At 44.2% G+C, this 25214-nt stretch overlaps 1 protein-coding gene across 1 annotated transcript in view; it reads left to right on the top strand.

Moving 5' to 3' along the window:
• Greb1l (GREB1 like retinoic acid receptor coactivator) overlaps positions 1–25214 on the top strand; it is a 234634-nt gene that overhangs the window by 172391 nt on the left and 37029 nt on the right. Inside the window, exons 11-17 of the mRNA XM_055625276.1 lie at positions 642–779; positions 2716–2901; positions 6770–7096; positions 8399–8527; positions 9095–9229; positions 12887–13084; positions 24949–25129. Coding sequence (XP_055481251.1) covers positions 642–779; positions 2716–2901; positions 6770–7096; positions 8399–8527; positions 9095–9229; positions 12887–13084; positions 24949–25129 — 1294 coding nt within the window. The remainder of the gene's footprint in view (positions 1–641; positions 780–2715; positions 2902–6769; positions 7097–8398; positions 8528–9094; positions 9230–12886; positions 13085–24948; positions 25130–25214) is intronic.

Genomic DNA, 25214 nt, shown 5'->3' with positions numbered 1-25214 from the left:
CTACTTCTTGATTACTTTGGTCTTATGGTTTAGACTGAAGCTACACTGTGCAGAGCTGCCTTCATCTCCTTCCTACTGTCTAGACTGTGTCTAAAGATGCCCTCAGCCAAGTATGTAAATATTTGCCCGCCTGTTCTACTGACTAGACAGTGGCAAGAGCTTCAACCCTAAGCCCTGGGTAGGGGTCTTTACATTTTTTGATCTGCTTAAGTAGTTTTAAAGATTCTAGAGGAATCTCACAAATGCAATATGGTACCACAGTTGCTTACAGGTAGAAATGATTAAGGATGAGTCTTTGTCATGTGTTTCTGTTTTCAGCTTTATATAGTGGGAAATGATACTCGTGGTCACCCGGGGTGGTAGATAAGAAAAACAAGGCTAAATCTAAAAGATTGCTTAGAAAAAGCCACTGCGGCGCTCAGGGGTCATTCTCTACCGGGGCATGATTATGTTTGATTTGTTTTCTTACCTCTGCTTTTTTATTCTAATTTTCTGTGATGCATATGGTAATGAAAAAAAACAGTAAACTATTAGACTTCTAAAACATCTCTCCTTAACGTATTAGAACTGCATTGGTTTCTGAAGCTTTTCGGTTAGCCCCTGCCTAATCTTTCTTGTCAAACTACTTTTTTTCTTTCCAGAGCCCCTTTTATCTACGCCAGTTCCACAGACCCCGTTAACTGGAATTCTCCAGCCTCGGCCTGTCCCTGCAGGGGAAACTGTGATTGTTCCTGAAAACCTGCTGAGTAACTCGGGAGTGAGACCGGTGATCCTGATAGGTAAGGTGGAGGAATTCCACCATCTAGACTGCTCTGTCTGCTGCCCTTTCTCTGTGGGCCTAGTCACACTCTTATGAGTAAATTTATTTGTCCCTACTGACTGCAGCAGCTTTCCTTGGCCACCCCCTTCATTAAGCAAGTGATTTGAACCTGAGACTAAGGCATTCCTGCCCTCAAGAATCTCTCTCCAGTTGGGGGTGGGTGGGTGGAGGTGGGGCTAGGGGTGACCCTTTATTGGAGTCAGTATTTGCCACACACTCAGACAACGTTGTGATGCATTGGGATATGAGAGCTGGCAAAGGTTCATAGCCAAGAGCGTCACCAAGTTTTGGGAGAGAGGGATTACCACTATCGGGAAGGGTCTTAGAAAACCTTCAGGCTGAACTTAAAGCTGTGTGCAGAAGCCTACTGAAAGTGGACAGGTGGAGGAAGGGAAACAGTCCAGTCAAAGAAAGCCAAACCTCAAAGAAAAGAAATGAACTGAGCCAACTGACAGACCTCACTTCAGAAAACCAGGAACCCCCTGGGGCATAGGTCTGAACCAGGGAGCCAGCTCTGTGAGTCAGCGTCTTGGTGTCTGCGGAGTCTGGCCCAACCGGCTGCTGCCTGCAGTGAAAGTGTGGTTGTTTAGGGGCCTAAATTCTAGGTTCCAATTTTTGCATTCTACAACTAGTTGAGTACCTTCCATACCCATATCTGAAGGCCTGTTAGCCAGGCCGTCTAGACCAGAAGGAGACTGCCTGGTTTTTTTCCCATGATAAAGGAGGTGGGGTGTGTTCATGAGTCATTATCTGCTCTTGTGCTTGGGCCTGGCTCTGTTGACTTGGGTGTTTTTACTTCAGGCCCTGTTCTTTATCAGGTCACCCTATCCTCTGATCCTGGATCTGGGGGTACTGGGGAGAAGGATTCCAGTGGTTTAAATTCCATGTGACTCAGGAGGTCCTTAGCATCAGCGTCAGCCTTAAAAAGATGAAGAATGTGGAGCTCTTTGTTCCTTTTGCACTTGGCTTTTAGAAAGTCTCACAGAGGCCAGCTGTGGTGACGCACGCCTTTCTTTAATCCCAACGTGGGAGGTAGAGGCACGGAGCTCTCAGTGAATTCAAGGCTAACCTGGTCTACATACTGAGTTCGGTGCAGAGCTACTTATTAGGGCACTCTTTCAAAAGAAAGAGAAGAAAAAGAAAGTCTCACAGAGAGAGACGGTCCTCTTTACTGCACCACCAAAGCAGGGTGAAATACCTTTCAACGTATGTCTGTCCTGCCTAAGGTATCTTGACGCATCCCCTGGATCCGGAGAAATGAAAAGAACATGGCGATATCAGGGCTAACGTTATGGAGCACTGGTTAAGAGCACTTGCTGCACACGCAAAGGACACAGGGTCTGTTCCCAACACCCATGTAATGGCTCACAACTATTCTTAACTCCAGTTTCAGGGGATTCAACACCCTCTTCTGAACTCCATGGACCCTAAACATGTGCTGTGCAGACATGTATGCAGGAAAATTACTCATACACATAAAAACTGGAAAAAACAAACAAACACTAATACTGTAAAACAAGTAGGAAATCGCTAAGGCTCTGCAACTACTTAGAATATTGGTCTATCCGTGAGTATAGCTTAACTTTCCCCACTCAACCCCCAGAACACTGGGCACTGAAATGTTACCGCAGTTTGCTGTCTCATGTGGAAAAGAAGGCTGATCAGGAACTATCTATCATCACATTGGTCTTCAGGGACAGACTATGGCGCTAGCAGTACCCCATCTGTGGGGAGCAGATGATCTGATGGAATGGCGCATCTCGCTTTCTATAGAGTGTGTAGCAGGCAGGCTAATTCATAAGGCACCATCTCAGCGGGCTGAGGGGCCCTGAGCTGGTGCGCCTGACGGGAACTCGGAAGTGCGGAGTCGTGCTAACTTGTTTCTTTGGGGGCAGGCTACGGCACTTTACCCTATTTCTATGGGAATGTTGGTGACATTGTTGTGAGTCCCCTCCTGGTGAATTGCTACAAGATTCCACAGTTGGAAAACAAAGATCTGGAACAATTGGGGTTGAACGGCACCCATCTCCTGAGCGTGGAGAACATGATCCTCCTGACGATCCAGTATCTTGTACGGTTGGGTAAGCTGCCCTCCAGCATCGTGGAGGTGTCCTTTCCCGTTCGTCTGCCTGCCTGGCTCGTATTTTCTTTCTTTGGTTTCTAAGTTGCTTTCCTTCTACCCAGTCTCCTGACTTTTTCCTTTCCCTTTTCTCCAGGCTCTTCATAAAAGGGACAAATTGCTCCCCCTAGTGTCCAGTGTCATGGTGCTCCCTAACCTCCCTATCCAGTAGAAAGAACCTAAGAGGGCTTTGCTAGGGTTCCTTTTGGGAAGGAAGGCCCTAGGGTCAGAGGGATGCAAAGGTCATGAACCCTTCACTTCCTCTGAACCTGCAGGGAGTATATGCAGGTTTCTTGACAGCACCACAGGTGCTCACCAACATTTACATTAAAATGTTATTTATTTTGCAAACTGCTGAGTCATCAATATGCAGCCTAATCCCACACTCACTCTGGGATTTCACGCTATTGATTTGCTTAGGAAAATGTTTGAGGTGCAGATTTTCATATAATAATTTTATATGTGCTCATGAGTTCTTTTTTTAAATGTTAAAAAGTACTATGGTGTTAAGAAACCATAAAAATACTGAGATCATATTTAATAAGCAAAAGTTTCAGCAAGGCAGACACAGCCTTTCCAGTGCCATGTAGCAACGCCAGCGAGGGATCTTAATTCTCCAGGAGGCTCCTTGAGGTGGGCTCCACCCTGATGAGTTTTTTAAGCCACATTTTCCATGAAACCCACTTTCATAATAAACCTGTAACTTGAAAATCTTACTTGTTCGTAAATAATAAAGTTATTTTTTTAAACCACCTCATTCTAGCTTATTTGATGTCGTAAGTTTAATTGCTACATACTCTAGACTGTGGGCTGCCTTGTAAGACACGAAGTCACATCTGCGTGCTCCCCCAATCAGTGAGAACAATGCTTTATAGGGCAGTGTTTTTAGTAAAAGGCCAATCACTCTCTTTTTTTTTTTTTTCAACCTTCAAAGAAAACCAGGGTCCCAGTTAATTAAATAAACCATCTGACAAAAATAAAATATCTTCTTTCCAGTTACTAAAGCCTCTTAACTTGGAGATTTCTAATTTAATTAAATAAGGTTCTTTTTTTCTATTCAGCATCAGTTCTCTCCAGAATTTTGCCAGTGACTGGAAAGTCATTAGGTCTGTTGACATGCAGCACAACAGCGTAGCCTTCCTTCCTCCCTTCCTTCTTCCTCCCTCTCTTCCTCCCTTCCTTCCCTTTCTTTCTTTCACCCGGGTTTGTGTGCTGGGACTTCTCCGTCCCCCACCAAGTTGTTCTGGTATGCCTGAAAAAAAAAATTATTCTGTCCCTGTAAGTTTAAGAGGCAGCAAGAATATTTTCACATATGCATAGATTATGGACATTTTGAAAAATTATCTAAACCTCTAAAATGACAGTTTTTATGCTTTGTTTCTCTGAGCACTGACAGGGAAAAAAGAAAAGCAAGATTCTTTGGAAAGGAAGAGCTTTCTATGATAGTCACTTAAATGTTTTTTTTTTTTTTTTTCTGGCATTTCACAAGGTAAAAAAAAATTTTTTTTTGAAGTAGATAATGGAATCAGCAAATCCAGGTGAGCTCTGGGAAATGTTTCTTCTATTGTGGTGGCTCCATCTGAAAAGCCATCAGCGCTGAAGCTCTGGGGAATAGCTTTCAAAGGGAAGATCATTGTTATCGAGCTTGGAAGAACCCAGTCAGGACAGAGGGTGGAAGTGAAGAAGTGGGAACATGTTTTGTTCTGAAAGATCTTCTCTCGTCTGAACTTGAGTGTGTGCACCCCATTTTTTGTTTCTTAACAGTACTTCAATCAAAGCTTTATGAGAGTCTTAAGATAGCAAAGAATTCTGGAAACTTTAGTTTCCCCAAATATCTCTGCATGCATTCATTGTATGCCCCCAGAGAATGTTGCTGGCTCCTGCCCTGCCCTAGGTCTCATGCACCTATCAACTGGGCCTCTGAGCCTTTCGGGTTTTCACTGGAAGACACTAAGACATGGAGACAGGCCACCTGCTTTTCACTTGTCATGTACTCTGGTAGAAGAGTGCTATAAAAATGAGCACCTTCCCTTCGTGTTTGTTTTTTTTTTTTTTTTTACAAACTCAGCCACTTTGAGCCCACTGCACACTTTGGGTGTGGTGACTGCAAACCATGACTCTAATTTGCTAAAGCTGGGTGAAGTCCAGAGTGGCAGGACTCCCAACTGACCTAAAAACAAAGCCAGAAACCCACCATTCATTTCCACGCAGCAAGTGGCAGGGTCAGGAAGGACATGAGAAACCGTGTTTTATGTGGAATGGGTGGAGTTCTGGAGCTGGAACCCAGAGCCTCACTCACTAGGCAACTAGGCAAGTGCCAGGCTATGTGCTCGCTGAACAGGAAACAAGCACCTACCAATAGGTTCCCATTCTCCAACTCCTCCCTGGCCCTCTGCCGCTCCTAGAAAAGTGGCTTATCCCATATAAATTACTTAGTTTTAGAATGTGCGATGTTTTCTATAATCCCACTTGTCTTTAAAGAATGATAATTAAACCCCTCATTTTCTTACTCTCCAAAAAAGATGAGCGGGGCCACGAGACCACTTAACTTGCCATCAGAGAAAGGAATGGTTTCTTCTAGACAGGCCCCATCCTTACCTCTGTGGGATAGCCTGGGCTTCTAAAGCCAGTGCTTAGCCTGTGGTCACAGATACTGAGGAGTCTGCCCCTGTTGACAGGAGCCCTTGAATTTCAAGTCTACGCAGGGTGAGAGGGGGACAAGGGATGGAACACGACCCAACACGGACACAAAACCAGTCAATATATCCCCTAGCTCTTCATTTAAACTGAAGGTAGAAGTCTTAATCTGTGCCACTTGGATGCTTGCTGATTTTGTTCTGAAGACTGGTTAAGTCTCTAAAGAGAGTAAGAAACAAAATCCCTCTAATTTCTAAGTCCGAGTGCTATAGACCATCAGTATAAGTTTACTCAACTCTGGCTGGGGAGAGAGGCCAAATGTCCTATTTAACAATCCAAAGTACAAGGGGAGAATGAGATTATAGGACACCCTCTGTCTGGGGAAAGTTGGGGGCTGTGTAACAAGTAAATTGGGAATGAAAAGTAATTTTCCTGTGAATAATGTCAAAATCCAGTGGAGACAATACATTACAATATTTTTATAGTCTGGGTGTAGTGGCATAGGCCTTTAATCCCAGCACTCAGGGAGGCAGAGGCAGAGGCAGACGGATCTGGTCTAAAAAGCAAGTCCAGGACAGCCAAGGCTACACAGAGAAACTCCGTCTCAAAAAACCAATATATATAAATTTTTAAAAGAATCTATGCATAAAATGAGAAATAGGTGAAACCTAAAGTTAATTATACACCAGTGTGTTGGTTTCTTTTATTAGTAGTTAGCATAATCCATAGCGCCAGTGTTTGAAAATGATTGTCTCCCAGGGCATGAAGTGGGATCAGTCTTGTACCTTTGTATTTCCTCCTTGAAACAGAGCCCGAGTGAAAAAATTGAGGCCAGAGCCAGGCAGTGGTGGGACATGCCTTTGATTCCAGTACTTGGGAGGCAGAAGCAAGTGGATCTCTGAGTTTGAGGCCAGCCTTGTCTACAGAGCGAGTTCCAGGACAGCCAGGGCTACACAGAGAAACCCTGTCTCAAAAAGAAAAGAAAGAAAGCAAAACTGAGGCCAGAGAAAAATGAAAAGGGAATTTTGCAATGTTGGGTGGCTAGTATAAGTTGTGGCCTGGGAACACTGCAAGATAAAAGTGCTCCCTTGCCGGTTGGAGTGTGGTGGGTTTTAAACTGTCAGATGCTAGATGCTATGTGTTTTCTCTCTTCTGTGATGTCTAAATTCTAGTTGTAATTCTCTTTAATACAGGTCCTGACCAGATACCTCTCAGGGAAGAATTTGAGCAAATCATGTTGAAAGCTATGCAGGAATTTACTGTGAGAGAAAGAGCGGTGCAGATGGGCGCTCCGTGCCCACCCATGTCACCCGGACAGCTCCCCTGGCTTGCTCGGTTAGCTGCCAGCGTGTCTCAAGACCTGGTTCATGTGATTGTGACCCCAAACTCTCTGGCAGAGGGCATTTCAGAGACACTGAGGCTTCTCAGCGAGATGAAACACTATCAGAGGCTACCTGATTATGTTGTGGCGATTTGTGCATCGAAAATCCGAGGAAATGAATTCTGTGTGGTGGTATTGGGTAAGTAGGGTTTGGGGCTTGCTTTGTTTGCCTTATCACATGTTTAAGGGGTCCATTCTGGCATCTGTATTTGAAAAGTAGCAATTGGGTGTTTTTAGCAGGTACATAATTATTCTCTGGTTAATGGCTGTTGACTTCTCTCAATTTTAACTTTCATTTCTTCCTCAGATCAGGTATTAAAACCCTCAGTGTGGCTGAGGTTCTGGAGTCATTTGTTTTCTGGGGTTTTGTTTGTTTGTTTGTTTTGTTTGTTTGTTTTTTATTTTTTTTGAGACAGGGTTTCCCTGTGTAGCCCTGGTTGTCCTGGAACTCACTCTGTAGACCAGGCTGGCTTCAAACTCACAGAGCTCTGCCTGCCTCTGCCTCCTGGCACTGGGATTAAGAGTGTGAACCACCACCCCTAGCCTGGAGACATTCTTTTAAAACTTACTCTTGAAACAGATACCCTCATCTCATGTAACTTCTGTCCTTAAAAGGTTTTGCAAGTATTGGGGCTAGAAAGATGACTCAGCAGTCAAAAGCACTGGCTGCTCTTGAACGGTACCTGGGTTTAATTCCCAGCACCCACCTTGCAGCTCACAACTGCCTGTAACTCCAGTCCTGGTGGACCCAACACCCTATTCGTATTTTCAGGATCCTGCATGCATGTTTGGTACATGAACACACACAGAGAGAAACAAACAAGTACATTTTAAAGGTTTTGCAAGTGTTCCCAGTCTGTCATGCGGAAAAGCTTTTGCCACGGTGCCTGTCAGACACTCTCCACAGTGAGGAGCCTCCTTTGCACCAGCGAGGAAACCTTAGAACGTGGGGAGATGACCAATATGCTCATGCTGGTTCTCCAGGACACTGGCCAAACTGTCTGCCCACTCTATGTCAGGGTTCCAGAAAGCTTCTCCTGACTGTATCATTAATATCTGAAAATCTAAGAATAGTTCCACGTAAATTTGCATTTTAAAGGTAAGTACTTGATAACGGCCATGTAAATACACTGAGACATTTTCCATGGACTTCTCTAGCCTTTAAGTATATGCATGTGTGTATTTTTACAGTCACAAACACAAATGCACCATTTTTCTGTTAATCGCCTGGCATCATATTACAAATGTTTGCTGCTGCTGCTGCCTCTATAAACAACGTTCACATTGATGCCTCAGATGCCGTGTAATGGTCCACACCTTTCCAAATGCCATGACCTTCTTAATCAGGTCCCTGTCGTTTTTGACTATGTCTATCATAATTAATGTTGCAGCAAACATTAGTGTCAGTGATGACTCATCGCCTTGTTCTTCTGTCCTTCAGGTCAACATCAGTCCCGGGCTCTGGCTGAGAGCATGCTTACCACAAGTGAGTTTTTGAAAGAAATTAGTTATGAGCTCATCACGGGAAAGGTCAGTTTCCTGGCATCACATTTCAAAACCACGTCATTAGGTGAGTGGTTGCAAGATTGGGGCCACCCTGCCAGCCCTAGCTGCGTGATTGTCTGAATTTAAATCTTAGCCTGTCAGGAAGGTGGGGCTTAAGGTTGCTGGCTGAGCCTCTATTTGGAGTGATTTATCTAACACCTCACAGGAAGCCATGTGAGGTCCAGGGGAAAGCACAGAGATACCAGGATTAAAGCCTCAGCTTAGCTGTGTCTATTGCATGACCTTGGGCTGTTTTTTCTCTCTCTCTCCAGATTTATGCTTTTTCACACGTCAGATAGAAACACAACAGGCCCATTCTGCCTGCTTTTGTATATGATGTAAACCACGAGAGCCAGTGCTGAGAGTGTGTTGGTTTGAAGCATGCGTCCGCCAGGGTAGATGCCGTGGAGAACAGCCCCTACTGTAGATATGCCACGGCAGAGATGGTCATGTAGGAATTCTGACATAATTCCAGGCCAGCTTACCCATCGTGATGAGAACCCAGCCCAGCTGCCTAACTTGGATTCTGATAAGGACCATTCAGGCATGCCGCTCATTATAACCTTCTTAAATCTACTTTATCTTGACATAGGTGATGACCTGGACAGGCTGCTAGAAAAAATGCAACAAAGAAGAGGAGACAGCGTGGTCACCCCTTTCAATGGTGACCTGAACGAATGTGTGTCGCCTCAGGAAGCTGCTGCTATGATTCCCACACAAAACCTGGGTAATGTGGCCTGAGGCTGAAAGAAGGAATCAGCCCTTAGGACAGATACACTTTAAAAAAAAACCAAAACAACCCAACAGCCTCAGGGTTTTGAGGAGCCTTCTGGCATAGACTGCGGCTGGCTTTTGGTTGCTCTTTACATGATAAACTGAGTTCCGAGTGACAGTGCTTTGCTGTGTCAACTTCCCCTTAGTAAGGCTTTTCCCCTGAGAGATTCTTGTTCAGTTGCATGGGCTGCCCTTAAATATGGTATCCTTTTGCCTCAGGAAGTTCTTATTTTTGCCAAGAATGATCATAGGAATCTTCAGTTTATTTGTGTGTGTGTGTGTGTATTGAGACAGGATTTTATCAGCCCAAACTGGCCTCAAACTAATGATGCAGCTGAGTCTTGAACTTCTGATCCTTTACCTTCCACCTCCAAAATTCTGGGGTTTCAGGAACATGCCCCCCCACATACACACCCCCACACACTGGCTGGATCCTCAGCATGATTCCTTAGTTGTTCCCAGAGAATTGTCATGCTTGCTGAGGGCTTCAAAGAACACCTAGACACAGTTTCTCTCTCGCTTGGGAAGCTGCAGTCTGGGAGCATGAGGCCTTTCAAGCAGCAGAACAGTATTACCAACACATCATCTGCCCTAAGCAGATTAGCGGGTGTGTTTGTTGGTGGTAAAACTGCCTTTCCCAGTTCCTTGGTTACTGGGATATAAGACAGGGGGAAAAAACCACCACCGCCGCCTTAGCGGCTAATGGCAGCCATTTGGCCTCCTCCTGGATAGGAATACATCCTCTCTACCGAGGACCGCGTAGGCAGTTAAGATTGCAGCAGGCCTGCACACCGGCTTCTTATGAGAACAAATGTGACTGTGTGCCACGACGTCTTAACTTTTGGTCGATATTTGGTAATACAGCAGTCATTTGGACAATCTGACTCGGGGTCCTATTAACTGTTTTGAACTGTTAGTAAGTTTAGCATTTTTTCAGCAGGTAAAGGCTGCTTGCAGCCCAAGCCAGGGACCTGAGTTAAATCCCAGAACCCATATAAAGGTAGAAAAACAGAGCCAACTCCTTTGACCTGCACACGTGCACTCACACACATTATACATACACATGTAATAATAATGAATTAATCAAATAAATACTCCTTAATTTCCAATATACATACAGATCTCTACACACAACCCTGGTTCTCTGTTTAAGAAAAGTTGCTTGGAGGGACTGGAGAAACAGCTCATCAGTTAAGAGCACTGGCTGCTTTTGAAAGGATCGGAGATTCATTTTCAACCCACAGGGCAGCTCACAGCCGTCTGTAACTCCAGTGTAGGGGACCTGGTGCCACCTCTGGCCTCTGAGGAAAACACACACACACACACACACACATGCAACCAAAATACTATACACATTTTAAAAACGAATTGTTTTAATTTAAAAATAAATGTCAGCCAGGTACATGGTGCACATCTTTAATCCCAGCACTCAGGAGGCAGAGGCAGGTGGATCTCTGCGAGTTCAAAGCCAGCCTGGTTTAAGTAGTGAGTTCCAGGATAGCCAGGGCTACATAATGAGACCCTGTCTCAAATAATAATAATAATAATAATAATAATAATAATAATAATAATAATAATAAATAATAATAATAATTAAATGAAATGAAATGTTGCTTGAAACCAGCAAGATGGCTTCATGGGTAAAAGCAACTACCACCAAGCCTGATGACCTGAGTTCAAGCCCCGAGGGCTCACATAGTAGAAGGAAAAAGCCAACTCCTTCAAGCTGTCCTGTGATCTCCACATTCATGCTGTGGCACACGGACCCAGGCACGCTCACACACATATATGCAAACACTGAAAATTATAACAAAACATTTACAAAGAAGTACCACTGGGATAAATGTTTTATAGTTCATCGAACTTCAGCGTTTGCTGAGTTAAACTATGAATACAAATCTGCATACACATTTATTTCTCAGCCTGACAGCCTGTGAACTGAGGAACTAATAACCTATCTGCGGAAGATGGGTTTGTTTCATTGGTGGTATTTTTTAAACTTATGTGTGATTATGTGTGTTTCTGTGAATGTATGTTCAGGTGCCCAGAGAGATCAGAAGAGGGTACTGGATTCCCCCAAAGTTGTAAGACGCGGGTGCTGGACACTAACCTCTGTTCTGCAAGAGCAATGTTTGCTCCTAACTGCTGAGCCATCTCTTCAGCCTCTTCATTAGTAGTCTTTGTGGGTAAAAATGAGGGGAAAATATATGTAGGTACTGGAGAGATGGTTCTGCGTTAAGAGCGTTGGCTGCTCTTCCAGAGAAGCTCAGTTCAGTTCCCAGCATCCACACCGATACTTGCAAATGTCTGTAACATCGGTTCCAGGGAATCCAGTGTGCTCTTGTGGCCTCCTTGAACACCAGGCATGCACATGGTACATATACATACGTACATACACACACAGGCAAAACACTCATATGCATAATTTTTAAAACTTAATAATTATTTGCATTTTTTTCTTTTTCTTTTCTGATGCTGGGAATCGAACTCAGGACCTTACACACCTAGAGGTGTAACTCTGAGCTGTTCTCCCAGCTCTGCTGTTCAGCCTCACAGCATTAAGCTCTGTCAGTCAGTTCTTTCTGCCGGCCAGGAGGCCTCTGGGTTAAGCTCCACTTAGTTGGTGTGCAGCGTAGCTAGGGTGTTGTGAGTACTGGCTGCCTCAACTACACCTCGGTTGAGTTTATTAGCAACTTTTGTTAGCACTGGTTAATTGGGCCCTTGTGATTGCGTCTCAGTCAAACTGCCAACATGTATCCCTGATAAGAAGCGACCCTTCAAAGAGGCATAGCAGCTGCCTGCCCAGGCACTTTGCTTATTGCACTTGGATCTTTTGTGTCTGGGGGAGGGGAGTCACAGGGACTGTTGGCTTGGTGAGAACTTGTAATAGTTACTGACATGCAGAGAGTATCTGGACAGTGTTTTGCGGTACATCACCTATTGAGAGGCCAGCTGGCTGTGTCACAAGGTCTCTTTGGATAGTCCTGGCATCAGCTCTGGTAATGACTATACCTTCTAGGTCTGCCAGGTCACAAGTGCTGGCACAGCCAAGCCAAGGAAGAGGAAAAGTGAAGGTTGTGTCTCTGGTCTAAGTTGTGTAGTCACAGAGAGGGGATTTCAGGCCACGTTGCAAGGGACGAGCTAGTGAAGAAGGAATGTCTACTACAGTATTAGAAAAAATAAACTTGAAGGAATCTCGCAGTATTACAGATACAGCCTTGCCTTCCTCCCTAGACTGAGCCTGGGCCCAAGCCCTGGGCAGTGCTGAGTCCTAAAGACTTGAATGCCCCCTTTCTGCAGCCGAGTCCTGGTCCAGCCGTACTGGTGTGGTCTGTCTCTGCTATCAGGGAAAGGGCTGTAAGACAATCCGTCGGTTTTTAAGTTTTTCACCTGTAAAACCGTCATATCCAGTTCTTGACCGTGTCTTCTCAATCAGGTTTTAGGGGGAAATAGACAAATCCATAAAGCGCAGTAGCGAATGAGAACAGCAAGTGGGAATTCTTGGTCACCAAACATTGCTTTTCTCTTGTGTTTTATGTCTCCGTATGGATTCATAGTGCCTGTTAAAGAACTAAATTAATATTGTTCTTATAACTTTTTTCAATTTTAGATGTAGATAACGAAACCTTCCAAATTTATCAACCACAGCTCACAGTTGCCAGAAGACTCTTATCCCAGGTGTGCGCAATCGCAGACAGCGGCAGCCAGAGCCTGGACCTCGGCCACTTTAGCAAGGTGGACTTCATCATCATCGTCCCGAAATCAGAGGTCCTGGTCCAACAAACTCTACAGCGGGTTCGACAATCAGGTGAGAGCAAACTTTTCCACAAGTTTCTATTTAGTTCCAGCCCTAGAACCCCTTTATTCCTTCCTCTCACTTAGTCCAAATGTTCAGATGACATTTGAAACATTGCTCGGTAATAAAAAATCGTGAAAGCCCATGAATGAATATATAATTTATCTGTAAGCTTTCTCCCAGACCTTTCGCCTTGGAGACTAAACTGATGAGCTGTTTGCCAGATGCTGCAAGTCTGTGATGTCATGCGTGGGACTGCAATCTGGTCATTCAGGGTTTAGGGAAGCCTAGCCTGCCCTGGATGCTGGGTGGAAACCACTTGAATCCTTCCTGTGTTGAGGCAGGTCATTTCTCAGAGTGAGTTCTCAGACATATAGCAGTTGCCAGCACATTTTCAATACAGACGCCACCTTCCACGTCAGCAACAAGAAACCAAGTTAAAATTATTTCCAAGAACGTAGAGAACAAATACAAATATAATTTCCCTCAAGATGATGGAAATTGGTAAAAAGCAAAGATTTTACAAGTCTTTGGTAAGAATATCTTTTCATGAAAATAAAATTTGCCTAGAACTATAAAAATCTATAAACAATTTAGAAAATTGGGACAGGTAAGGAAATATGCTGGCTTTTATATAAATGAGGGTTTTATTGGTTTTATTATTTGGTTGGTTGGTTGCTTGGTTGGTTGTTTTGTTCTCTGACACAGGTTTCTCTGTGTAGTTCTGGCTGTCCTGGCACTTACTCTGTAGACCAGGCTGGCCTCAAACTCAGAGATCTGCCTGCCTCTGCTTCCCAAGTGCTGGGATTAAAGGTGTGTGCCACCACTGCCTGGCATAAACCAGGTTTAACAAGAAAAATGTAAGTGTCAAACCCCTTCTGGAGGGTGGATCTTTTTGCCGTATTAAAGAATATACTTGAAGACAGAAAAAAATTAATGAATTCAAAGTTCTAAAAAAAAAAAATGTAGGTCATGGATTGCACATTTATAGACAGTGTCTGTCAGACTTTGGACAGACTTGCAGGGAATCTTTTAAAATGCAGGTTTCTCCCCAGCAGGCCGGGGAGTCCCCAGGCTGTATTTCATCCAAGCTTCTGGGTGCTGCTGGCTAGAGGGCCACGCTTTGAGAAGCACGGCTCCTTACAGAAGCGTCCCTTACAGTTCCAGGGAGCACGGGAGCCGGCAGGATGTTTTCACCTGTCTGACTGGCTGTGACTGACACAGGGGAAGTACTGTTCACGGTGTCAGGAGTCCTCAGGGTAATCTGCCTGTCAGCCTTTAAATCTTTGAATGCCACACTAGGCAATGACCTTTTGGATGTAAGCAGGAGGGCAGAAGCCTTCCCTGACAGCTCTCACAGAGGCCAGCGTGAATGCAATGCTTCCTCGGCTCTGGTCACGCTGCCTCCTCTCCTCCCCTCCGCTGTGGGCAACGGGTGGGTTTCCGTAGCATCAGGTAATCTGACCTGTGACTTCTTGTGGCTTTTCTCTTCCGTACACGGAGGGAGCGCCTTCTCCTGTGGGTGGCTCACTTGCATGGTCTGGCAGTGGCGGCCTCCCACAGTCTGTGATCTGATATCCCAAGTCACGCTTCAGCAAACGGTCACAGCACCTGTTCTGAGGGAGCAAATCGGCAGGGCCTTTTCCTGGAGTAACCTCTCCATGACTTGCACTTTTCCTCTTCTCTGTGCAGGGCCTTCCCTTCTCTCCTCTTGGACCTCAGGGAATTTGGGTTTTTTTGTTTGTTTGTTTGTTCTTGCTTTTCTCACTTATTTTAAGATTGCCATTCTTCAGAAAGATATTAGAGTCTGACTGATTACATAGGTTTATAACCTGGAGGGGGGAAAATCAGTGTTACAGGCATATTTGGAAAATGCAAGGCAAATTACTTTTTGTTTGTTTTGTTTTTTGAGATGGTTTATCTTTGTTTCCCTGGCTGTCCTGGAACTCATTCTGTAGACCAGATTGGCCTGGAACTCAGAGACCGCCTGCCTCTTTTTCCCGGGTGCTGGGATTAAAGGCATGCACCAACATGCCCAGATAATATTCTTTATTTAATTATAGAAAAAAAACAACATGATTGTGAGGGGTGTGTGGGTGTGTGTTGGAATGTGACACAGAGCAGATGTAGGGGTCAGTTTTCTCTTTGTACTGTGGGATCCAGGAACCAGACTTGGGACAGCAGGCATTTTCCCCCCTGAGCCATCTTTCTGAAAAATGAAGGTAACAGAGTAGAAACCTGTAAACATTTGTGAGTTGAGGTTATAGTTTAGTGGTGGAGTATGCAGTCAGCATGTCTGAGGCTCTGGGTTCAGTCCCCACAACATGAAACATTTGTAATCTGACAGCCAAGGACTGCCACTGTAGAAATGCTGCTGTTAGCTCCTTACTGTCTGTAGTTATGCCTCCTTTCTGCCTAACTCTGCACTCGCTGTTGATGTGCAGGCCAGAAAAGCAATGATCTTAACAAGTGCACAGTGTTTCTTATTATAAGTAGACCAAAATGTGTCTTTATATTTAAGTACCCTCATATGTTTTAAACCCATACTAGTTAGTAGGAAAGTGCGTATAAATATTAATACATAAAGAGACGTTGTCTGGGACAGAATAAGAAATCACTCATTAAAACACCAGTCAGCTATCATAGCCATTAAAACAGAAGGTTCCCCGGAAACCGTCTGACTCAGTTTCTTCCTATTTCACCATGAAAATGGAGAGCTGAACTTGCCCAGGGCCACAGAAGGCAAACTGTGTTTTCATTGTTGAATGGCCAGAGCCTCATCGGGGCTTCCTGAAGGTCTGGCAAGCAAACAGGTGCGAGACTCGGGTCTGAATGGAGGGTGAAGGAACAGGGGTAGGATGGAAGGAGGCAGAACTGTCTTCTTCCTGACCCCAAATGCCTAAGGAGGGCATTTCAGCAGCCAACCAGCTTGGGAGAACACTGGACAGGGAGAGTAGTCAGGACATTCAGAAAGGGTGTGTCCTTGGTGGCTCAGGTGTGGCTGAAAGTAGAAAGATGCAGACCCAGCACCTATGTGGTCTCTTGACTCACATTAAGGAAAGAGGGTGTGCAGGATGAAGGACAGAGACAGGGAAGAGAGAAGGAAAACAATACAAGAACAAAAACAATGGTGAAAAAAAAGAAAGAAATGGGTTAAACCTTTTCAAGTTCGTCCAGTAATCTAAAATTATAACAGTTCAGGAAACTCCACACGGTGGAGTCAGAACACTAAGATACGACCACCGTGAGAGTGCAAACTGCTGTCAAGTCAAGAGGGACTGGTGAATATCAGTGCTGGGTCGTGGTCAGGGGCTCCCTGCTTTGGGTGGGTGACGTGTCCAGCAAATGGGAGCTGGTGTGGTGCAGCTAGTGAGGACGTCGCATACTGATAGGCTCAAAGAACCTAACCCGATGATTGCCCATTCTCACGACTACGAAGAAGCTAGAGCTGTTTGTTGGTGACAAGTAGATTGCCTGGTCCAAAAGGCCATAAGGAAGCTTTGGGAGACAGGCAGACATTTGGAGGCCAACCCAAGTCGCAAAAGCAAGATTTTCATTTCCAAAATATATCTTCTTGATCTCACTCTTCACTCTCCCTTACTGATCACTTAAAACTTCACCTACTAGGTGAAAAAAGCACTTTTTTCTGGTACTGATACTGGTAGGTGGTAACCAGTATCCCAGAGACCAAAAGCCTTGGGGTGCCGCTCTAACCCCGAAAGAAAGACAAACACTGGCGACTGCAGACACTGTGCAAACAGAGCTGAGCCTGTCCACGCCTCTCGAGCTGTGGGGCCCAGGCAGCATCCGAGTTTAGGACCCTTCAGTTCCCTGCAGCCCCTTCTCCAAACAGCAAGACCATGCCCCTGGCAGGCGCTGGGACCGTCCAGCCAGTGGTGCCCAAATGCAGACCTCAAGTTCTGTCATGTAACTGCCGTGCTGGCTGCTAAGTGGAGGGTTCATCTTCCCAGTCCTCTCCAAAGTTAACTCTTTCGTTTTTATGGCGAGATCTCTCTCAGCTTTCCTCACCGGCTGTTGCAAAGTCCGTCTCGCTGGCTCAGGTCTCTGGCTTCCCCTTTCTTTCTGAGCCAAAGCTGCAGGCTGCCCTCTCCTCCCCTACCCTGAAGGGGGAAAAAACCTCAAACACTTCAGATTAAAACCATCTCGCCTCCAAATCTAGGAACACGTTAATTTGCCCATCTCCTCGCCTTTCCTCCTGCCTGACAGAAGGGTTGCCCTCCTACTTCAGTCCAGCCGCCCCACCTCACTGCTGCCCCTCCCTCACCCCACTCGCTCTCCTTGTCTCCCGTTCTCGGTCCATCAGTTGAGGCCACCCACCACCAAAGACAAGACCGTCCTGCCCAGCTCCGCGTCTCCCTGCCGAATCAGGAGCGCTGTGCCGGGTTCCCTCCATCTGCCCACTGCCCACCCCGCAGCTCTCTTGCGCTGTGACCACTCATCAGTGGCTACTGTTGTGTTTATTATTGATGTATACTATTTTGCTATTATTGTTGCATCTGGATTTCGGGCAGTGTCACTTTAAACATTATAGTTCTTTTGGCTTCCAGTACCGTCCCAGCTTTCCTTCCACACTGCTCAGATGTACCCAGAAAGTTCTATAGCCATGAGCTGCCTCTAGAATGTTCACTTCAGCCACAAAGTGAAACACTCAAGGAACACGTCTGCCTATCTGGCCATTAGCAGACACTTCATAAATATTGGTTAAAACCAAAATTTTATAACATTTTAAAAATTGGTTTGTTAAGTTAAAATGTTCTGTGAAAGGAAAAGATGACAGTAATAGCTAAGATTTAGGATTCCCTTTGCAAACTCAAATTAGGTCATTGGAAACTCATTCAAGAAATTGGTCAAGAGTAGAGGCCTTCGATATACAAGCCTCATCCGTATGCCTATCAGGCAGAGTATGAAGGCAAATACCATTCGTGAACCTAGAATGCTGTTCTTGTTCTGGCCATGGGCTCTTTCCCCTGCAATCCAAGTAACCCTGTAGTGCATGCTTTCACAGTCTCTCAAACTCAGACTGAAGAATCCCCCTCCCCCCACCACCCTGTGAGAGGACAGAAGGGCCCAGAGTGGGTCTACCTAGACAGAGGGACTACAAATTCAGTGGACTCTGAGAACAACTAGGAGGATTTTAGCCAACTTTTTCAGCTTGGGTTTTATTTGTTTTTTTGTGTTTTGTGTTCCCTAAAAAGAGACCACAGGGTAAAAGAATGAAATGTTGGCTAGTTTTCTGCCAGCATGACACCAGCCAGTCATCTGGGCAGAGGAAGTCTCACTAATGTCCCACTAGATTGGCCTGCTGTGCATTTTCTTGATCAGTAATTGACATAGGAGGCCCCAGCTCATCTGTGGGCAGGGCCACCCTGCGCTGCTGGTCCTGAATGGTACAAGAAAGAGGCTGAGCAAGCCATCAGGATCACACCAGGTAGTAGCACTCCTTGATGGGTCTCGCCTCCAGGTTCCTCCCAAGACTTCCGTCACTGATAGACTGATGTGCAAGTGTAAACTGAAATAAACCCTTTCCTCCCCAAGGTGTTTTTGGTCATGGTGTTTTATCACAGAAAGAGAAACCTCAAGACAAAAGCCATTGCTGAAATAAATCTTAAAAACTGAGAATGTTTTAACGATTTAATGTTTCCTTGATTTTCGTGTGTCATGTGATGGCAGATGGTCTGGGGATGGGAGAAGCATGGAACTCACAGCCTCATGAGTGCTAGGCAAGGGCTCTATCCTGAGCTATAGCCTGATTTCATCTCCTAAAGAATTAGTTTCTTGTTGTTCGTTTGTTTGCATACCGAAACGTTGCAGAAATCTGTCTAATCCACAGAGAAGGTGGATGCCTAAGATGGAAAGGTTTTGTTTTGCTTTGTTGTTGTTTGTTTGATATTTCTTTGGTGGGAAAGGCAAGAAATAAAAATTAGATACTAAAAAATAGAAAATTTTTGCTTAAAAAATTCAAGAGTAAGGACTGTATCAGAATATACTATTTTCTCCAAATAGCATGATAGGGCATTGGGCCAGCCCTAGCTCATCTTCAGTGATACTGGACATCTGAAAGGTCCATGGTTATTAACATCTCCAACTGCTACTGGCCACTTTTTCTGACCATTATTTGTGGTCTGTGGTGCCTGTAGACACTGGAATGTGTTTTGGGCTTTATTTCCTTTCTAGCCCCATCACAGTAGAGAATTTGCCTGAGGATGATTTCCCCCCTCTTCTTCCACAAAGAGGACCGTAAGCTAATGTTCAGGTTTTTATTCAGCACATCGAGATTCTGCATTCTCTAAATAGGGGAAAGAGCAGATGCGAATCCCTCCAATATAACCTCCTGCTACATTTGGATATCCAAGCAGATTCCTCACTCAAGATGTTTAGAGTTGGTCTTTAGGGATGGCCGTGACGAAGGTATCGCCTCATGTCAGCTCCATAGAAATGAATATCATGTAGACAAGACAGAGGTTCCTAGCTACCACCCTTCTAGAGCTAAGTGAGTGGCAACTGCTTTCAAAAGAAGAATACTGATGCTTCCTAAGTTCCCGCTCTTGCCAAGAACCAAGATGTATTATTCAAACAGCTCTAACTCAGAGTCCTGGCACCTCTGTAGGTCTGCTGGGCGAATCCTGGCACCTCTACAGGTCTGCTGGGTGGGTCGTGCTGGGTGGGTCGTGCTCTCTACTTTTATTGTGGATTTAGGAGACTGTGACAGTCTTGGTCACGATATTTTTGGAAAATCATTTTTATAATTTATTAACCTAGTAGAACTATTGTAGATGACTTAAATGTTAAGAAGACATGCCGATAAAGGTGGCTTTTCTCAGGGCAGCCATTTGGGAACACTTGTGACCATTTTCAGATTCTAAGTATCTGTTTATTTTTTGGAAACAAAACATAAAGGCTAAACTAGAAACTAATGAAATGTTTCTCTTTGCGGGAAGAGGTAGGTACAGAGGGTTATACTTTTGACTTTTAATGTTTAAAACAATTTATCTATTTATTTGCTGCACAAACTGACAGGGTTCATCAGATTTTCAGATACATGTATGTAACGTGTATCTAACCGTGTCTACTCTTTACCACTTGCTCATTCCCCTGCCTCAGCTACTCCTTTTCCTCACCCCAAATATTCTCCTATTTTCACATCTCATTTTTGGTTTGTTTGTTTTGTTTTTGTTTTGTTTTGGGGGAGTTGTTTGGTTTCTGTTGGTTTTGTTTTATTTTTCAAGACAGGGTGTCTGTGTGTTGCCTTGGCTGTCTTAGACTTGCTTTGTAGACCAGGCTGGTCTTGAACTCACAGATATCTGCCTGCCTCTGCCTCTCTGAGTACTGGAATTACAGGCATGCACCAACATGCCCAGCTTATATCTCATTTATTTTTTATGATTTTCAGATTTGAAAAGTAATTAAAATGATGATGAAAGAGAACAAAATTGAATAGAAACATATAAACACATGAAACTACATGTAATATTGGTAATACAATGACACAGCAAAAAGAATTAGTCCAATTTTTTTTGAGACAGGGACTCCCTTTGAATCCCTGGTTTCCTGGAAATTGCTATGTAGACCAGGCTGGCTTTAAACATATGGAGATCTGCCTTCTTCTGCTTCCCAAGTATGGAAATCAAAGGCATATGCCCACCTAAATTAGTTCAAACTTTTTAAACACAGTTTTTTTACTATATTTTTACAATGTGATATATTTTTATTAGTGAAAACAATGGCAAACAGCAGACAAAAGTTCGTACAAACAGAAATAAATCCATCAAATTATATATTATGTTGATAATACAGCAGCACAGCAACAGAATTAGTTCAGATAATTTTTTTTTTATAGGCGGGGGAGATGGCTCAGTGGTTAAGAGCCCTGTGTGCTCTTACAGAGGTCCTGAGTTCTATTCCTGGCAGACACATGGTGGATCACAACCATCTATACTGAGATCTGGTGCCCTCTTCTGGCATGCAGAGGGGCACTCATATACATAAAATTAAAAAAAATTCTTTTAAAAAAGATTTATTTGTTTATGTATATGGGTGTTCTGTCTGCATGTACATCTGCACACCAGAAGAGGCATTGGGTTTCATAGGGCTCCAGTTGTAGATGGCTGCTGAGAATGAACTTAGGGCCCCTGGAAAAACAGCCAGTGCTCTGGGCATCCCTCCAACCCTAGTTAAGATAAAATTTGATTCTCAATAAATAAATAAATATCTTAAGAACAAAATGGTTACAAATGAATGTTGAATTTTAACCAGTGTATTTGTGGTTGGGAATCGTAACCATTGAAGAAGTATGTTACACACATCATAGAAGCAGCAGATTGATAAGTATTTTAATCTTGACAACCAGGATCCTCCCATGAAAGAAGAGAGCCTACCGCATGGAATGCGGAGCAGTAAGGAATGAATATACCTTGTAGAAATAAGTGTGAACGTAAAATTTGAAGAAAAATGCATTTCTATCTCTGTTCACAGAAAGCTCTTGTAAACTGCGATTTGCTTACACCAATGAATACATTTATCATCTGGATCTTGGCTTATAAATACCATTTCACACTGTTTATGAAATGGGAGCAGCCAGATGCAGTGACACACGCCTTTGCCTCCAGCACTCAGGGAGGCAGAGGCAGGAGGATCTCTGTGAGTTTGAGGCCAGCCTGGTCTACAATGTGAGTCCAGGACAGCCAATGCTACACAGAGAAACCCTGTCCTGAAAAACCGAAACTAAAAAAAAAAAAAAAAAAAAGAGTAACCTGAAATATTTTGTTGTAACACAGAGAAGAGATATCCAAAGACTGATAAGAACATATTAGGAAGGCATAGAAGCATTTTTTATGCTGGATAGTAATAGTAACCTGTTGAATTGTTGTTTTTTTTTTTTTTTAGATTTATTTATTATTTATACAACATTCTGCCTGCACACCAGATCTTACTATAGATGGTTCTGAGCCACCATGTGGTTGCTGGGGCTTGAACTCAGGACCTTCGGAGGAACAGCGAGTGTTCTCAACCTCTGCGCCATCTCTCCAGCCCTGTTGAATTGTTTTTAAGTAAAAGATATAAAATAATGTTTAAAAATAAAAGTCAGCGCTGGGAAGATGGCTCAGTAATTAAGAGCACATTTTGGTTCTCGGCAGCCATGCCAGGCAGCTCATAGCCACCTGTAACTACAGTGCCAGAGAATCCAATGCTCTCTTCTGGCCTCTGTGGGCACCTGCACTCAGAAACACACTCATATGTAGACATACAAATACATGGGTGTGCACACACACACACACACACACACACTTGCGCGCGCATGCGCACGCACATACACACAGAGTTAAAAATAAAAAACAAATTATTAAAGCCAGGCATAGAGGTGCAGGCCTTTAATCCCAGATCTTGGGGGGCAGAGGCAGAGAGAGGCTGGCGGATCTCTGAATTCGAGGCCAGTCTGGTCTACAGAGCAAGTTCCTGCATAGCCAAGGCTACACAGAGAAACCCTGTCTTCAAAACCAAAACCAAGAGAAAAAGAAAGAAAACCAAACTACCATACAACCAACAAACGAACAAAGAAAACCCAAATCATTAAAAAAAAAAAAAAAAAAAAAAAAAATCAAGCAGCGAGAGGGGGGGCACATCTGCACAAAAGCCCCGCAGCCGCTGGAGAGATCTGAGGCCAGGAGCCACGGTCCTAACCTCTGGTGTCAGGAGCCACGACCCTAACCTCTGGTGTCGGGCACTGTGGCACCTCCAGGAATGCACCAAATTGGTGTTAGGTCCAAAGAGAAGTCCATGAGGTCACCCCTGAGGTCCAGTGTTTAACCTGAGTGTGGTTAAAATAAAGCCCGCGGGCTGGGGCAGCCTATAAAACAATTGCCCTGAATTAAAACAAAATAGCAACATCACAAATGCCATACAAAACCAGAAGGAAAAAGAGAAGAAAAGGCAGGAAGGCCGTGGAGCGAGTGCTGAACCCTTTTGCTATTCTTTCTTTAATAGAGAATAGTTTCGTTCTCTGGTGCATACCGTATTTTAGTATAGGCGTACATCAGGAAATGGCTAGACCTAGTTACTTATCCTATCCATCATCTCACTATATTGTTTTCGTGGTAAGAACATTTAGATGCTGCTTACCAGTCGTCAAGAACAGAACGTGTCGTCACTAAACATAATCCCGTATTGATTGAATCTCCAACTCATTGCTTTTTTTAAAGTATTTTAATGACATTTGTGCCAGTCCAAGCGTGTGGGGGCCAGATGAAATCTTGAAGGAGTTTTTGTTTTGTCTTTTTGTTTTTGTTTTTTCCTGCCACACTGTGGGCCCTGGGGATCAAACTCAGCAAGTCAGGCTTGGTTGACACCATTACCCACCGAGCTACCCACCAGCTGCCTGATCTTAGTCCTTTTTTCTAAAAGAAAATTGTGTTCTGTTACCAACACCCAATCCCCTTAGCCCTTCTTAATTAAGTTATTTATATGAAGTTTTTATTTATACCGGTACAGTGAGTAAACTGAGAACAAATAAATGAAATTAAATAATAATGAAAAGTGAAATACGAATACGAATGGGCTGTGACTGAAACATTATGCTTGGCCTCAGTTCAGTTCCTCATGTATAATAATGATGTTAGCTTTACACTGAAGAATGACGCGTTTCCTTTAACTCCTTCTTGTAGGTGAAGCGCCAATGCTGGTGGCTACCATGGGCCACCGGGGGGAGAAACTATGCTTTGGCTTGCAGGCATTGAATACATTAACACATAAGCCTTATTAATATGACAGACAAATCCAAATTTAGCATAGAGTAGGAAATACAAAGCCAGGGCTGTACACATGCCAAGCAAGCACTCTTGCACTGGACGGCATCGCCAGCCTCCACTGAAGACACGTTTATGTGGGGAGACACGGATACAGAGCATGGGAAGCCCTCCATGAGTGTCAGGCTTCTTTTCCAATTAATAAGACATACGGAATTCCCCACGATTACTACAGTCTCAAGACGCTAGAAGCGTGACCTTAGTGGGGTGTGTAACTAAGTCTGACGTTCAAACGCCTGCCGTAGTTCTCGGTACGTGAAGCTGCTGCTCACGCACCCCCCTCCTTTGAAATGAAGACACATTTAAGAATTATCCTGATTTAATTTTATACTTTTAGAAAAATGGCACCAACCCATTTGTAGCCTCCACAAATGACAATAGCCTTAAGTGAAATTAGAGGAAAAAGTGAAAAATGTTTTATTGTATGAAAAGTTCATCACGCTCGAAAAGGAAAACATAAAACTAGTTTTAACTCAAGAACAAAAAAATTTTGAGACAGTTTCCTTATGTAACCCTGGCTGACCTGGAACTCACGGAGGTCTCTCTGCCTCTGCCTCCCGAGGGCTAAGATTAAGGGCATGTGTCCTAAAATATTTTTTAATTTGATTTTTGGTGTGTGTGTGTGTGTATGTGTACCTGTATGTGGCTATATGCATGTGAGTGCAGTGCCTGTGGAGGCCAGAAGAGGGCACTGGCTCTCTTGGAACTGGAGTTCTAGGCATTTTTGAGCCACCAGGAATCCTTGGGTCTGTTCGGTAAGCTGGTGTGGCCGTTCCTTACTGTGGAATCCTGGGAGGCCAGTGCAGGCTCAGAACAGAGAAGCAGCAGACATGTGTGTCTTGTTCTTTACACCAGGAAGATGAGACATGGAATGGGATGTTCCAAAAAAAAGGGAACTAGGCAGAATATGAAAAACAAAAAAGAGTTTCTCCCTAAACCCCTGTGTGGTTAGTGCCCAATACTGGTCTCCACCATGCTCAAGAGTGTGTGTGTGCGCGCGCACGTGCGTGTTGTGCGTAAAGATGTGTAAAACGAGGAACCTTTTCTTCTTGGCAGGTGTCCTTGTGGACCTGGGTCTGGAGGAAAGTGGGATGGCTCATCAGAGAGCAGAGAAATATGTTGTTCGCCTGGACAATGAGATCCAAAGCAAGTTTGAAGTTTTTCTGAGGAGGGTGAAGCAGAACCCGTACACACTGTTTGTGCTAGTTCATGACAACTCCCATGTGGAGCTAACCAGGTGATTGCCTCCGTGTGAGAGGGCCCAGTACTTCTCCCGTACACACACACACACACACACACACACACACACACACACACACACA

This window comes from Psammomys obesus, unplaced genomic scaffold (genome assembly GCF_907164565.1).
Source record: "Psammomys obesus unplaced genomic scaffold, mPsaObe1.curated_primary_1811, whole genome shotgun sequence".
Lineage (NCBI taxonomy): Eukaryota > Metazoa > Chordata > Mammalia > Rodentia > Muridae > Psammomys > Psammomys obesus.
This window is presented reverse-complemented; position numbering and strand designations above follow the sequence as displayed.